The 16,737-nt window shown below is 43.8% G+C and overlaps 1 protein-coding gene across 1 annotated transcript in view; it reads right to left on the bottom strand.

Annotated features, from left to right (window-relative positions):
- Window positions 1-16,737, bottom strand: part of DPYD (dihydropyrimidine dehydrogenase) — a 672,292-nt gene that overhangs the window by 448,446 nt on the left and 207,109 nt on the right. The window contains exon 6 of the mRNA XM_019531048.1: window positions 4,321-4,517. Coding sequence (XP_019386593.1) covers window positions 4,321-4,517 — 197 coding nt within the window. The remainder of the gene's footprint in view (window positions 1-4,320; window positions 4,518-16,737) is intronic.

The raw sequence follows: 16,737 nt of genomic DNA, 5'->3' as shown, positions 1-16,737 counted from the left end.
GGGTCATTTGACCCCAGTACTCTTTCCTGCCATGGCAGGGGGTTGGACTAGATGATCTACTCAGGTCCCTTCCGACCCTAGAAACTTTGAAACCCTCCCCTTGGTGCCAAAAATGCTTGGTGTAGGCCAAGATGCTAATGGGAACCTACCACAAGAATAAATTAGTGGAGCCCATCTACATAAGACATACAATAGTTCCCAGTGAGTGTAGTCCCTTCAGTGCCAACTCTTTTTCAAGTTATGGAGAACCACTCCACTGAATACATTTTTATTTCCTCTTCACTCCCAGAGTTGAGCTGCACCTTTCTTTCCTATTTCCAATTATTCCTGTTTCTTCACCAGCTTTATGCATCTAGCAAACATCACCAAAAGGGGCCCCAGATCATCCAGAATCCCTCTGTTGCCCCTCGCTCAACCTGCTGTATATGATTGGTATGGCCCACCCTTCCATGAAGTGAAGCAGCACCAGATTGCCCTGCACTTTATCTTCATATACACTTTTGGAGGATCCCAGGACTTGTGAGAAGAACACCCCATTCCAGTCATGATGGGGGGGTGCTAAAAAGCCCATGGATCCTTTGTGGCTGGTATCTGGAGCACATACACACACATACTGAGCAGTGCTAAGCTGTGGGGTTACCATGGCTTGAACTGCTGGGACTTTGCTGGGACCCAGCCCAATCAACTATATGGTAAATCACAAGCTTTTTGGTTTTGCATTAATATCATGCATAGTTTGTGCTGTATCTAAGTAGATACAAAAGTGTTGCTCAAAAGTGCTTTTTTATGAAATACCTATGCTAAAGCTTGCAGCAGTTTCAAAAAAAAGGTGAAATATAGCAATTCTGAATGAACTAATTCTATGTGTACCTGCAGTAATTTGCACATATTTATTTCAAACTCAGTGTTTTCAAATTTGCTCCCAACTTCCATGTGCTCTGGGAAAGCAGGGTCTGACAGTAAGGAGCAAGGGAAAGGAATGCAGGAAGAGGAAGTTGGGGGGTAGGAGCAGAGGGCAAATGGGCTATCTGATCCCTCCAGATTTATTTTCCCTGCTGTAACAGTGGAAGAGGGACATATTTAAGGGAAACCTCCACTCTATACTTTGAAAATTATAACAAATTTATCTTATATTTGGATTATCTTATATCTGAGTAAATACAGTATGATTTCATCACTTCATGAAACAGAAACTAAAACCATTTTGATAAATGAATTGAAAGTTTGCCTCGTTCAACTGTAGCTTATGCAAGTATTTCTCAGTAAACATAACCTACACCTTTTAAATTAGCCATATAGAAGAAAAACATTTTCCATTTCTCCAGAAGTAACAGAACACCTAAGTCACAACAGGCTTTAACAATCAGAAGGTAGTCCCTAATGATCTTAAACAGCTGTAAATCCTGAGGTTGGAAATAACATCCTGATCATACAGATAGAGAGGCTCAGTGTCACACACAGATGCATACACCAGATTCCAAATACAAAACTGATTTGGTCTTTTTAAGCATTCTAAATAGCTTACAGAGGCATGAGAAGCCTCTGGTCTTTGAACCAGTTCTGAAAAAATATGACGTTATCAAAGCACTGTGGCTGCAATTATGGATGGCTGCTGTCTCAGATCAACCTCTCTTCTATTCCAATGTCAAAGTGAGGGCAAAATGAGTAAATGCCACAACCTGCCCTTATTCCAGATGTAGAAGTACCATTAAATGTCAAACTGTGCTTTGTACAAAGAATGGGAATAAAATATGACCATTATTGGGGTTGTTCCTAAACATGTTGTCTTCAAGAAACCAGAAAGATGCAGCAAAATGCTCAGTTCAGCCACTAAGATCACCAAGATTCCTAAAGGAAGTTACTTTTTTTCCCCCTAATGGAACAGATGATTAAGTCATATTTCTTGAATGTGTATGGGAAATGCAAAAGGTGGGTGCAGCATAAAGTTCACCTTCTTCATTTACTGATATTTATTGAATTCAAGCAAAGAAACAATTATAACTGTTCAGTAACATAAAACTGTAAACTGGCACAAGAGTAAAGTGGTGCTATAGAAAATAGGAGGGGTTTTTTGTGGGGGGGTAGAAGGGCGAGGGTTGTTTTTTGTTTTTGCAAGTGATTGCAAGCAACTTTCAATAGAACATTTACAAAAAAAGCAACACAGTGCTTTAATAAGCAGACCAATACACCTTGAACAAAACCTGCAATCCCTTAGAATCCCCTGGATTCTACTAAAGTAAGTCTATGTAGTGAAACTACTGTACCACAAACAGCTAAAATAACACTTTGGTAATTAGGCAGAACACTTTTAAACCTAAACAGCAACATGCAAACCCTCAGCTCTACTTATCTGCCATTGGCTCTATACCCTTGAGAGAGTCTTTTAAGTATTTGACATTTGGGGTTAGCAGTGTTGCTTCAGGGATACATTTGGACTTTTAATGTCTGATATTTTACTTTGATACGGATCTCTGAAATTGCATCATATTTATTTGCACACACAGGCATTTTTCCCCCCAAGACCTAGCCCTCCAAAGCTGAGGTGCATGTCTTAAGCAGGAAAGCTGATTTCTGGGCAGAAGCACAACATATCCTTGCAAGCCCCACAGCACTGAGAGCCATCTTCACCCGGTAGACCAATGGCATTTCCAAGAGGGGAAGCCTAAGAAAGATTTCTCAAGAATATTCATAATTTTTGAACACCTGAAAAGCAACATATTCCAGAAGTTACATACACTGCAATGACAAGTCCTGTCTTTGAATGTGATTATAGATCACACAATGAAATGTTCAGAAGCATAGAGACCTCGTAATGGCTGCCAAGAGCTCTGCCTCTCTTTGGGCCATGAAGCAGCAGCAGTGAAGTCCAGTGTTAATCCTCTCACAACTGCTGCCAATGGCAGTAGTTTTGCTCCATACAGTCAGCTCTCTGTCATGATTGGACATTTTTTTTCACTCTGCTTTCCCCAAACCAAATCTGTGTCTTATTTGAAGGAGGTAGACAGGGGAAGTGTGTGCTCTGCAAGAAAATATGGTATGATCCAACTATTCAAACTCTAAAATGTGTTGACATATATTTAGAGGTGCCAGCAGACTTAAATTACACTCAGAGCAGTAGAAATACATCCCCCAGCACAGAGGGCCTATACTATACCTTCTGAACCATGAAAACATCACTTAAATCTTTTACCACACATAGCTATGGAGCTGCTTTCTCAACTGTATAGTTACCCAAAAAAATCCCATTTCACTGGGATTTATGGATGGCTGGGGGATTTTAGGGGTAAATTTTATGCTGCCAATAGTAAGTTAATATTCTTCCATGTCTATTTACATCAAGAACACTTCATAAGCATTCTGAATTTCAAAGTTTCCACCACTTTTGCATAACTGAAAAGCATTTATAAACAGCTATTTAATTATTTTACAAAGTAGAGCCTGAATCATAAAAAATCATCATGTTTTAAATGTCACTTTTAGATTAGAGGACTAGACTTTCTTAAGGATTCAATACCAGAAGTACTGCAGCATTTTATAGAGTGAACGTAAAGTGCCCAGGAGTGTATATCAGTCACCAAATAGAGTGGCTATACCTGCCTGAAGAAAATATGTTAAGGACATTTTGTGTCCTGCATTGCCATTAAGTGAAAATCTTTTTAGAAACCCAGATATAGTAGACGTAGATCTCTTCTCTATTTAACTGTTGCAACAAAGCAGAAAATCAGATCTGTTTAGCAAAATAACACTCCAATGTGATTACTGTTGAAAAACCTGTACTTTGTTTAGTGTGGATCATTTCTAATATTAGAATAAATTTTAAAAAGATATAGAATTTAGAAACAAAATTTCAAAAACTCATACACCTCCTTCAGACCTCACAGTTCCTCAATGATTCCAAGGTTTACTTATGCAAACAAAATTGCTTTCTATCCAATTCCAAATGGCCAGTCTGCAAGCATTTTTAAGTGAATGAGCATTATTAATAAATTACAGTCTATTAGTTCCAATCTTTTTATACCTCCGTGGTAAACATAAGGGTTCAGCAGTAAGATGCAGGTATTTCCTTTCATAATATTCATAAACTGCTTTAATTGAGGGGTTTTTTCTTTCGTTTTAGGAAAAAAAATCAATTTCTCAACAGGCTGAACTTGAACATGATTTTTTTTTAAATAAAGATTGCCCTTAGTTGTATATGTTAACAAATAATGATTTTAAATAAAAAGTAACTTTTCCAAAAATATAGTATTTCCAGTTACCATCCTTTATATTCAAAATGCCCCCACAACCATCTGATATATTTATCTCTTTTTTTTCTTTTACCTTAAGCCACCAACGTATTCCTGCTTTTCAAATATGGTGATGTCAGAGTAGCCTAATCGAGCCAGATATGAAGCACAGCTTATACTTGCAGGCCCTGCACCAATGAGGGCTACCTTCACCTGGTAGGCTTCAGGCATTTCAAAGAGGGGAGGTAGAGAAGGATTTCTAATCTGAGGAATGTTCATAGCTTTGAACACCTGAAAAATAAAACATTCCAAAACTTACATACTTTTCAATGATAATCCCTGTTTCTGAGGTCTATAATGAATGACATGATGGAGTTTTCAATTTCATTATAAATAGCACATATGTCAAAAATCACTGTTTTAGTTCATTACAACACATTACCTAGCATACAAAACGTATCACTATCTCCCAAAAAGTTCTCTCTTAAAGAATTCCTTTCATTTCAGATAGGGACAGAAGTTAAACATAAACCAGTTTAAATGATCAGAAACTGGCTTAAACCTGTAACAGAACATAAGTGCACATAAACCAGTTTCACAATGGCCAAAGCTGGCTTAAGATAGACCTGGTTGAATGTAGTATCAGATGTAACCGATTTGGGTCAAATCAGTTTATGCAACTTCTGTCCCAGAACCCTTCCTGGTTTAAGTTAAATCAGAGTCCTCCAACACCCCAGCATGCTCTGTAGCCCTGGGCTAGGCTGTCTGTTCCAGCCAAGTGGGGTTGACCCTGCCCCTCTTCTCCCTAGCTAGAGCACCATCACTGCTCCGATTGGCTAAGAAAAGGGTGAGGTTGGGATACCCTGCTCAGAAGTGCTGCTGGCTCTGCCTGGCAAGGGGACAGCAGTCCTTGCCAGGCGTCCCCAGTTTCCCACTCCCTTGCTGCTCCAATAAGTAGTGTCTGCTTTGTGTGTTTATGGCATGTTGCAATGTATCTGATAATATGTCCTCCTAACTGTGTTGTCAAGGACTAGATTCTCACCTATTATAAATTGCTTAGATCAAAACAAGTTACACTAATTTATGGTATTTTAGGATCTGGACCTGGCAGGAGCAGGGATGGGGCTAGACTCCAGTAGCCTGGGGGGAAGCAGGGGTTTCATCTCCCCAATGCACGGGGGCACAGGCATCTCTGCTCGTGCACCCGGTGCCATGGTATCCAGGGCTGTGGCAGCCACATACTAGTAGCCTGAGTGGAAAAGGGGTGAAAATTTAACTCCTCCCATTGCAAGCAGCAGCAGCAGGGGCACCGACAGGCCTCCCTGGGCTGAGTCCCTCCATGGAGCAGGCAGCCAGCAGGAAAGGGGTGGGAGGGGGGATGTGACCTAGCTGAAGAGTGTGTGGGAGGGGGCACTCAGGGCTAGTTACAGCCTGACTCAATGCTGCCTCCTGCTGCAGCAGCACAGCCTGGGCTGGGGCAGCCCCAGGGGGCAGGAGTCAGCTTCCACTGCCTGCCACCTCCAGCTCCCCACATGGGGGCCATGGTTTGCAGGTGGGCTGCAGCTGCTGCATGGCTCCACACCCCTTTCCCTCTCCTGGCAGTGGCAGCAATACAGCACACTATTGCAGCGGGCACAGGAGAAGCACCTGTCATCCACTGCCTGCTCACGGCAATACTGGGTACTTGGGGCAGGCTGCTGCAGGCCAGGGGTGTGGGACTCAGCAACAGACTGCCAGGGGTGTGGGGAGGCAATGGACTGCTGCAGCCTGATCTAGCCCAGTCTTGTAGCCCAGGGGCCTAGGCAATGACTGGCCTGTGGCAGCCCACCCCAAGCAGGCAGAGGGTGACAGGTGTTTTCACCTGTGCCTGCCACAATAGTTCACTCCACTGCCACCACTGGGAGAGGGAGGGGGCAGCCTGCCATGGGCCACTTGCTGCCTACACTCCTGGGCTGTGGGGCTGGGCTGGACCAAGCTGAACTCCCAGGCTATGGGCCTGGGAGCTCGGGACAGGCTTCTGCAAGCCAGGGGCATGGGCAGTGGTGGGGGGCGTCAATGGACCACTGCAACCTGGTCTGGCCCAGGGGCGTAGGCACAAACTGGCCCACCCTCCCTATCCCAGTGGCGGAGGGAACCATTACAGCAGATGGAGCTGAGGCACCTGCCACCTTCTCATGACAGTGCCAGGTGCTTGAGGCAGGCTGCCATAGCCCAACCACTGCCTAGGCTCCTGGGTTGCAGGGACAGGCCAGACTGAGCTGTGGTGGTCTGTTGCCTCCCCCCACCTAGATCCACACTGTTGGCCTATGGCAGTCCACCCAAAGCACCTGGCACTGCCACAAGCAGATAGAGGGTAACAGGTGCTTCACCTGTGCCCACCGCGATAGTTCACTCTGCCACCACTGTGAAAGGGATGGGGTCAGCTGCAGTCCACCTACTACTGTGGCCCCCACACAGAGCTGGAAGTGGGAAGTGATGGGTGTTGACCCCCACTACCCAGAGCTGCCCCAGCTTGGGCCACACTGCCACAGTGGGAAGCAGCAGTAAATCGGGCTGTAACTAGCCCTGGCTCTGCCCCTCCGCCCCCAGCCAGGTCATATCCCCGCTCCCCACAGCTGGCTGGCTGCTTTTCAGAGGGACTCAGCCCAGAGCACCCCATCAGTGCCCCTGGGGGCTGCAATGTGGGGATTAAATCCATCCCTTCCCTCAGGCTACTGGTGTCTGGCCACCTCAGCTCCAGGTGCACAAATGGAGCCTATCAGTGCCCGCACCACCACCCTGCAACGAGGAGATTAAACCCCCACTTCCCCTCAGGCTACCAGGGTCTGGTCCCATCCCCACAGCTGCTGAGTGAGGAAGTGAGCAGGAGTTGGGGGGCTAGCAACCCCTGATAGGGGCTGCTTCCCCCTCCAGTGGGTATAACCCCCTCCCAGTCATATTTAGGCCTTCCCAGGCCCTGCCATGCCCCTCCCCCAACTTAGTTTCCCTCCAGCCCAAGGCTTTCTCTAGCTCCCCCTCTGGCCTGAGCCACTGCACTCATATGCCTGCATTTCTGGAGTCAACACTGAATACCTAATCGTTTGCAAATTAGTTCAATCTATGCAGGTTAGATTAACCTGCAAAAATTGAATCAATTCAGGCTTCAGATTTTTCAATGTTTGTCCCTAGTCTTCATATTTGCTAGTTACTCCTCGTTGGCCATAGAAGTGCTCCTTAGCTTTTTTCACTCTTTCAGTACTAAGACAGACAGAGAACAGGACTGAGTTAAAGGACATTTATATTAAAATGGCAAAAGAATTACAGACTACCTTTAAATATCCTAGTAATTCACTATTAACACCATATTGTCAGGTTAAACCATTAAGCTTTCTGTTTTAATTCCTTCTGTGATTCTTGGATTTCATCGAGATAATCTTCTGGGTCCAGATCCTAAAATACCATAAATTAGTGCAACTCTGTTGATCTAAGCAATTTACAATAGGTGAGAATCTAGCCCCTTACAACACAATTAAAGGAGAACATATTATCAGATACATTTGCAACATGCCATAAACATGCAAAGCAGGCACTACTTATTTTTCCTCTGTAAAGGTAATAAATATTCCGTGCATGATATCTTCATTAGTGAACTTCTTGGGTGGCCATATCACTTGGCTTTTAACTTCATACTTTATACCAGTCATGTTACAATAGGAACCAAAACACAAATACATTGCTTGCATTATTAATTGCAAAGTAGCAGAATTCAAGATACTGATACACTGTGCACAATTAAAAGTCTGCATTGATGAAACACCTTCAGAAGACTTCAGAACTATGAAGAGTGAAACTGCTGGAAAACAAGATCCAGGAATAGGGGAAACACCCAACTGGGAAATTTACAATGGGCAATCCTTACTGTACAGAGGGATTTCTTTCCAAACAAGATCCAGTCTAGGCTTGCTGCTGGAGAAGAAAATGATCTTTTAGTTACTGACACATTGGGATTCAGGAGATCTGGCTCCGTCATAGCTTTTCTGTGTGACCTTAGGTAGGCCACTTACAGTCTGATTAAGACAAACAGGCCCTCTTTAAAATCCTAAAGGGGACCCATCTGCTTCTATAGACACCTAAATACAAGTGAAAAATCCTATCCCAGTGATTCTCAACCAGGGTGCCATGGAATCCTGGGGTACCACCAAATCCTCAGAAGGGTGCTGCAAAGGGTGAGGAGATAAGCAGATAAGTACACACTCAGGCTTCTCCCTGCCCGACTGATCAGCCATCCCTAACTGCCAAGTCCCTTGGCAGTCACCTCTATAATATATAAAGTAGTTCTTGAAATTGGGTGCCACTCAATTCATACTTATGGAGGTCTGTCTGGAAGAGAAGTCAGAACCACCGATCTAAACTTGAGGCCTTAAGTTTCAAACAGAATCCTAAAATTTATGAAAAGTAAGCCCCTTTTTTGTGCATCTGTTCCCCCGCTGATCAAATAGGTAGTTAATCCATTTTATCCATTTTTTAAATTAATCTCAACCATGAAAGATGTTTTTCTCAGGTCAGATTTGCAAGGATTGTGGGGGTTTTGCTTCCTCCATAGCATAAGGCATGGCCCTTTTCCTAGCTTATATGAACACCACTAACATCTGTGCCATTGGACTGGCAAGGCACTGGTGGTAACCACTAGTGTAACTATGGGTGGGTGAGAAGATCCCCAGCCCCAGTCACTGACTTAGACGTGTCAGAATGGTCACCCACACCCAACAGGGTCCACCTCTTATAACCAAGAGCAACCTCAGAGCTCTGCTTTTACAGTAGTCAGTGCACAGACATTGCACTGATGCTGCTTTAAGACCAACAGCCAGGATGGGCAGAGTATGTGGCAGCAACATCAAACGTAGTAGCTGGGCACTGTTTTGGGTAAGACTTCCGCACCCCTACCACACACTCTCAGAACTGTGCCACCTCCTGCTCAGGGTTTGTCCAGGGCTCAAACGCTGCTTGTCCTACCACTTGTGATGCCCTTGTCTTCACTGCTTCTTACCTGTGGCAGAGTGGCATGTTCAGGGGGTTTTTTAACAATGTTTTGTGGCTGTGGTGTGAGGGGTTGGAACAGACAATTTTTACATCTGTTTGGATAAAAGGTCACCTGCAAATGCAATGGAGTTGAGTTGATGGCCCTAGAGGCTCCTTCTAGTTCTCTGTTCTAATGTATAAGCTATTGGGCACAGGATCCGTCTCTTACTATGTGCTTGTACATTTCCACTGTTGTTGTCAATGGATGATAATGATAATGATAATGATGATGATAATAATAATAGTTGAGCCCAGTTACTTTGACTGAATATATCAAACTTCTTTCTTTAAAATGGAGAACATGGTAGATTTTATTCAACCTTTAGACTTGATCAGCATTTTAATCCCACAGGTAGATAGAAGATTAATATTCCAGTATTATAGGTTGGGTAACACTGAAAACCATGCGACAGTGAGAAGGCATAAGAGGTCTTTCTGCTTTTTGCAGTCTATGCAAAGGTAGGACAGAATTTCCTCTGTGGAATCCTGCCCTCATTGGCAAACGCATACGATTCGTGCTGTGAGGGAAGAATTTGATTCTTAGATTCATAGATGTTAGGGGCTTGAAGGGAGCTCTCGAGATCATCAGGTCCAGCTTCCTTGCACTTGGGCAGGAAAAACTGCTGGGGTTAGATGACCCCAGCAAGGTGAGTGTCCAGATGTTTTTTGAAGAGATCTAAGAGCATGATCTGGTAACAGTAATCAGACAATGTAAGGGGTGCAACAGTTTGTGCTGTTAACATGAAATCCCAGTGCAGCATCGGACCCTAGAACATGTTTTGCCTCCTTACAGGAGAATCCCTTCAATATTCTCTAGGGACTAAATAAGCCTTTTCTAAATGTGTACTATTAATAAACTTGTTTTATACATTTTATTTAAAAAAGCAAACTAAATAAGAACACACCCAAAAAAGTGAAATATATTTAGGATACTAAAGAAGTTTATTAAGATCACTTATTCTCCTCAGAACAGGAGAACGATATTCCAGCTAAACTTTAGCATAGTCAACTTATGAACAGAATTATTCATTTATGGTTTGAATCAATGTTCATTTTCTTCCTACACACTTGAATCCTCTCAGCTCGGTAAACCAGTGATTAAAAAGCTAAAATTTCTGTGTCAAACTTTACCAGCTTTTGTAAATTGACATTGCATTTTAACAAACTGCAAGAAGCAAGAGACAGATAATTGTTTAAAAAAAGAATCATTTATACCTGACAACTCATACAATATGGGAGGGTTTAATGTGGTTATTAATGGATTTCACAGGCTGAAAAGCTTATATTGTACTGTGAAACTAGACTGTGATAACCAAAATGGAATAGGATTTTTTTTATGTCTGCTTTGTTAAATTCACATAGAAGAAAGAATCAGCTTGAACGATACCAAATTTCCATTAAAATTATATGTACTTGTTAGAATGCTAGACAGTAATATAAATTATATAATTTCTGTAATCAGCATATTCAAATATGTAAATAATATAGTATGAATACAGAAATATTCTTCGAGTAAATTTACTTTATTTTTAACTATATTGTTGAACAAACATTACCATTAACTGAAATGGTATAGCCCTAGGTCAGCCCCATAATCTGATCAACTGTTTTATTAAATGGTGAAAAAACATAGCATTATTGTAATGCTGAGGTTGAGAAGTCAAGCAATCATGCAGGAAATTCTAGAAGTTAAGGCTGAATGGTCAACCTTAATTCTGCCTTCTTGTGCATAGGACAAATCTGCCTCTTCACAGCACAGCCAGCCTATGTGGCTATATCTTGCCATCTGGAATTCAATGGGAGTTTTGCATATTAAGTCTGTCAGGGTCCACAGTGTGAAAATTGCAAATTGCTTCAGTGCATCTCAAAAGACTTTCACTCATCTTATGGTGAAGTTTCACTACACTATAATTCACCAGGTTAAATATCACTGGGTTCCACTGTGTGAATCCTTTCTGTACGCAGAAATGATTACCTTCCAAGTTAGAGTAAAATGCCACATTACATGCAGCTATCCTCTCCAATTCTCCTTCTGCTCTGACTCCAGGCAAGATACAAAGTTTACCACTCTTGAAGATCCCTACTATCCTTCCTGACAGGATACACAGGAGGATTTATTTAGTGTATTAGTGCAGTACACTCTCAGGATATACACAAGAAAATGGGATACAGGGATAGATTAAAGCAAAAGACTAGAACTTTAAACTTTTACCTTTAGGCAACGGTTCAGCAAGGTGCTAGCTATACCCTAACCTCTAATTCAAAACTACTAGGCCATATAATTTTTAGAAATATGGTACAGTAGTTCAAAAAGACCATGCTGTTTGGACTGAATTATTCCATACTGGGTGCATTTAAACATGCATTTGATCCAGCGTAAGTTTACTCTGGTGTAAACTGATCTGGAGTAAGTGCTTTCGGAGAGGCATCTACCCATGCAAGGATAAGGGAGATTTGCTGCTCTTTGCACCAAGTTTCCTGCAGCCCTGCAATGGGCCCCTGCTGCCACTGAGGGGGAGCTCCAGACTCCCCCTGGGTGCTAGCCAAGGGGCTGGCAGGGAACAAGGGAACAAGCCCCAGGGAGCTACCTACTCCTGGGGCACAGAAAATGTTCCCTGCACCACCAGCAGGGAGCCCTACCCCAACCAGGGGCAGGGGTCTTACAAAGAGCTGCAAGGGAGGGACAGGTCCCAGCCAATTACCCCGATCTGCCAGTGAGGCAACTAGCAGCTGGTTTGCTGCTAGCTGCCACACCAGTGGACTTGGGCAGGGGGTTGGGATCTACCCCACCACCATAGCTCTTTCCAAGCCCTGTGCCTTGATCACCTGATCAGGGTATGGGGCTGGGACCTGTCCCTGACTACAATCCTGACTGCATGCAGGCTCAGTGTCTGTCTGTGTGTGCCCATCCCCGCCGCTGCAGCCATCCAGAGCCCATGCCCAGGTTGCCCTGCAGCCTTCTGGGCTGCCCCACATTTGTGGGGAGTAAGCCCCATTAGCCCTGGCTTTACATCGCCTATGCTCACAACCCTTAAAAACTGCAGTGCAGGGCAAATGTTGCGGTTTCCGTGTAGTCCATGAAATCACAATTTTCTCCAGGCCCTAAGTATGACACCCTATGGTACACTTTAAAGGATCTCAAGGTACTCCAGGGTGCCATGGCACCCTGGTTGAGAATCACTGCTCTAAAGCAATGATGGGGGATGTCAGGGAGGGTATGACAGGGATGAATCATTCTAGATATGCCCTGTTCATAGGCTCTCCCTTTAAGACTACTCCCATAGCCACTGTCAGAGGCAGAACACTGGCTTAGACAGACCACTGGTCTGACCCAACCACTACCACTGCAGACATACTCCACTGCATTGCAAACCAGAACCAAATGTTTTTCATTCAATCTCATTAATTTGTAAATTAGAAAAATATTTCTAAGCTATTTTAAAAATTTACCCTTCAAAAACAAAATATCTAGACAAGGTCAGGAGGAAAATAATAATGTGTATGTGGGGACAGGGAGGGGGTATACAGCTGAAACTATTCCATTTTCTAGGGTCTATAACATGCATTGGCTTTACCAGCAAAACCTGGAAATCTCTTGTTCTGGAGTTAATTGGCTTGATACCTCCTGAAACTGGTTGCCATCCTTACGTGAGGCCTCCTGAACTCAGTGTCGTTCTCAATTGAAGCTCCAGAAGTACAATAAATGGTATATACCTCCCTAATCTCTTAGCATGGTTTAAACAGCTTAAGCTACTCCAAGCCCTTAAAGCAGTTCAGAGGAATGTACAGTTCAAATCTCAATTAAATCCACAAAATAAGCCAAACGTTAAGCATTGTACTTCAGCCATTTTTTAATTGTCTGAACAGAGTATTTCTTAGTGGAACATATAAAAAGATCCTCCCCGTAGGCATAATTCTCAAATGCTGGCCAACTTTGCTGTAATTTATCTTTGGTCTATGATCAAGAACTTGTTGGAGAAAGTTACGAAAGAGTGGAGCTAGAATGAAAGTCAAGTCTAAACATCAAGCAATAGCAGAGGCTCTGATAATGCAGGAGAGCATAACTGTTTAATTCTTAAAATGTTAAGGCTTTGGTCTTTAAACACAGCAGCATCCTTCAGAGTGACTGGTGACCTTTTGAGAACACACCCTCCATTCCTAAATACTGGCTCAAGAAAAGATCAATTCCAGGGGCATTTGAAAAGTATCAGATGTTAGTAAATAATTTAAGTTTTAAACTTTACCCCTGCATAGTTTATATTCCTGAATCTTAAAACCTGGGATTATATGTAAAAGGAAATAGAAATGCTTTAACAATAAGGTTCTAAAATAGCCCTTTTAAACACCTTTCTTTAAGGATGATGCAAGGCCATGCAGTTACAAGACCACATGATAGTACCTAGCCAATGTGCACTTTAGCAAAGAATAAATCAGTACACTTCCTAAGTTTACTTATTTTAACATTTTAGTATTTTGTTAGTAGCTCACAAACTGAAAATATTTATTTTTCTATGTAATAAACCCAGTTATTCAAGAGCTGATTGTATAGTCCTCATACCTTTCCACTGATTTCCATGAGCGACTGTAAGCTAGAGTACATTAAAATCTCATATAAGCAACTTGTTTAGCAGCAATTTAAGTCATAGAAAATAAACACTTATCCATGGATTGCTAAACAATTTCTGCAAATGGATTGATCTTTCCTCCCCACCCTCACAGCCCAATCACAAATAATTAAAGTTCTAATCCTGCAAAAGCGTGCGCATATGAGTAAGCATTGACCAAACTGAGGCCTAAAGCACCATGCAATTAATTACTCTCTGAAAGATTAAATACATACTGGCCATGTCTATAGGAGATGCTGACTGCACAGTAGCCCAATACAAATGCGCAGTAGCATCACATGGCACAAACCATGATATGACACTAATGCACAGTAGTACTAGGCTACTGTGCAATAGTGTCATAAAAAAGGCATTCATTGGTGCTACTGCACCGTAACTCAGGTTATTTATATAAATACTCAATGACTGTGCAGTCAGCACCCCGTGTAAATGTGGCCAGTGTGCGTGTGTACTAATACCATAATCTTCAAGACCGCTGCCCAGAACTAACAATCCTCCTTCTGTAAGACAATAAATGAAAGTTATATTTTTTTCCTCCACATTGGGTAGGTGAAACAGAGTAAAAAAACCCTGGCCACACTAAAAATCAAGAGAACTAGAATATCAACTGCTGGTCCAAGATTTCAGCCTGTGCCACGTATTACGCAGTATTACACAGCTTGGCAATAACATTCCTTTTACTACCTTTCACTTCTGAGGATGGTTAAAGTTTATAAAAATATCCGTAAAATACTCTGTAGCCTCTTCCAAAACCTCAAGTGGAATCTATCAGTGAAGATAGACCTGTAGAAGTCAAAAGTCCCTGAGTCCTCGTTCTCTGCTGGAACACACCACCACACGTCTCACCATAAACAAGGCATACAAAAGCACTTAGTCTTTTTTAGACTTCAGCTCAATTTAAAATTAAGAATGAAAGTGACCCTTACTAATATTAATTACAACTATGAATCTAAATAAAAAACAACAGACACCAAAATTTAATTTCTTTTCTGGAGGGCCTCACCTCCTGAGGTTACATAATTATCAAAATAGCAGTCCAGCTGCCTTCTTAACTCTTAAAGTCAGAAAACAGCACTATCAAAGCTGGTCAAAAGTAACCTCAAACAACATGATTTCTAGAAAAAAGTGTTCTCTGATCTCCTTTCCCAATTGTTTCTTGCTATATAACAAGAGAGACAGGAACAAATCCTTAGTGATATTGTTGAGGATGCGAATTGGTGCAGTATTCTCTCATAGAAAGAATCCACTTTGAATTTAGTTTATACTGCCTCATTCAAAATAGATGCTTGGAAACAGTAAGGGCCTTGTTACCTGGTAATTTGAGGAGGCTTCTAGAGCTCTTAACTCCTGGATTGGCTGCACACTAACACCTTAACTGACTTAAAGCCCTCATTATTTTGCTTAAAGTTAAACCACTCCAAGGAAGTATCATCTCTAATCCACCTAATTTTGCTCCTGTTCCATTAAGGTGTGGCCACTCCAAACAGCTATTCTGCCGAAACTGAAGTACTCCAGCAGCGGCCCCTCCTGAGTCAAGATGAGTGGGGATGTCAGGGTGCAGCAGGTCAAGACACAATGACTCTTCCCTGCTGCTCCAGCTGGGCAGAACTAGCACCGCAGTCCTGGAGCACCCAGCTGCTGCAGTGGTCCCTGACTGGATTGTTGCTCCGAATTCCCAAGCCAGACTTGAACTGCAGTGCCTGTGGTGGGTGGCAGGCTGATGCTTTCCCCTCCTGCTGACCTGAAGTTTATCTTGTGCCCAGCCCTATGCCCTGCTGCAGCATATCCCCGACCTGGTGCCTATAGCCCCAGGACCTGGACACATGCCCCGGCGTGGCCAGGTAGCTGGAACAGACTGGAGCTCAGCACCTACAGCACAGCAGCCCCCAGGCAGTTCCTACTGACACTGCATTCTGCCGGGCTGTGCAAGCTCCAGCGGCCAGCTCCCCACACCTGGCGCACCCAGAAGTGGCTATGGTTGGCAGGTTTCTGTAGCCCCTGAACCTCTCCATACCAGCCAGGCAGCTCCAGACACAAATTGTGGGGCTTGGCATTGTTTGTCTAAACCGAGCCTATACAGAGCAGGTGGGGAGGCTTCGCTGCTCACAAACACCTCCTAAGCCTGGCAGGATGGGAGAGAGAAGGCCCATCCTTATACCACCTCCCTCCCCACAAAGCACGTTCCCAGACTGCTGGCCTTCAGCAGAGCAAGTGAGCTCCAAGGCTGCAGCAGGAGCAGCAAGCCTGGGGAGGTGGGTACAGGGATGGGACTTCCCGCCACCACCAGGCTTGAAAGGCAGCTGTGAGCCATGCAGCCTCCCGCCTGCTCTGTGCCTCCCGCTTGCTCTGTGCAGCCCTAGCGAGGATGGGCAATGCTAGGTCCATGCCCAGAGTTGCCTGGCTACTATGGAGGGCTCAGAGCTTCAGGCACCTGCCAACTGGAGCCACTGCCAGGCGAGCCAGGAAGTGGGGAGCCAGTGGCCAGGCTCTACATAGCCCAGCAGAGTGAGGTGGACAGTTCCTATTGACCCTGTGCTTGGGTTGCCATGCTGCAGCCTCCAAGCTCCACCCTGCTCCAGCCACCTGGCTCCACTGGAGCATGTATCTGGGTTCTGAGGACCCGATCCTTTTTTTTCTTCTGGAGCTCACCTCACTACATCACCTCCACTAAGGCTGCTGGCCAGCAGGGTGCCACCTAACTTCTGGAAAGAATCAAGCCCCTTGGAGCTCAGGTAGTGCCTGCCTGGCTGGCAGCAGTCCGGACAGGGGCAGTATGGGAGAGTGGGCACCGGAGGAAAGAAAGTATTGGGCCCCTCAAAGCTCAAGCA

Source organism: Crocodylus porosus, unplaced genomic scaffold (genome assembly GCF_001723895.1).
Source record: "Crocodylus porosus isolate Cpor-Errol unplaced genomic scaffold, CroPor_comp1, whole genome shotgun sequence".
Lineage (NCBI taxonomy): Eukaryota > Metazoa > Chordata > Crocodylia > Crocodylidae > Crocodylus > Crocodylus porosus.
This window is presented reverse-complemented; position numbering and strand designations above follow the sequence as displayed.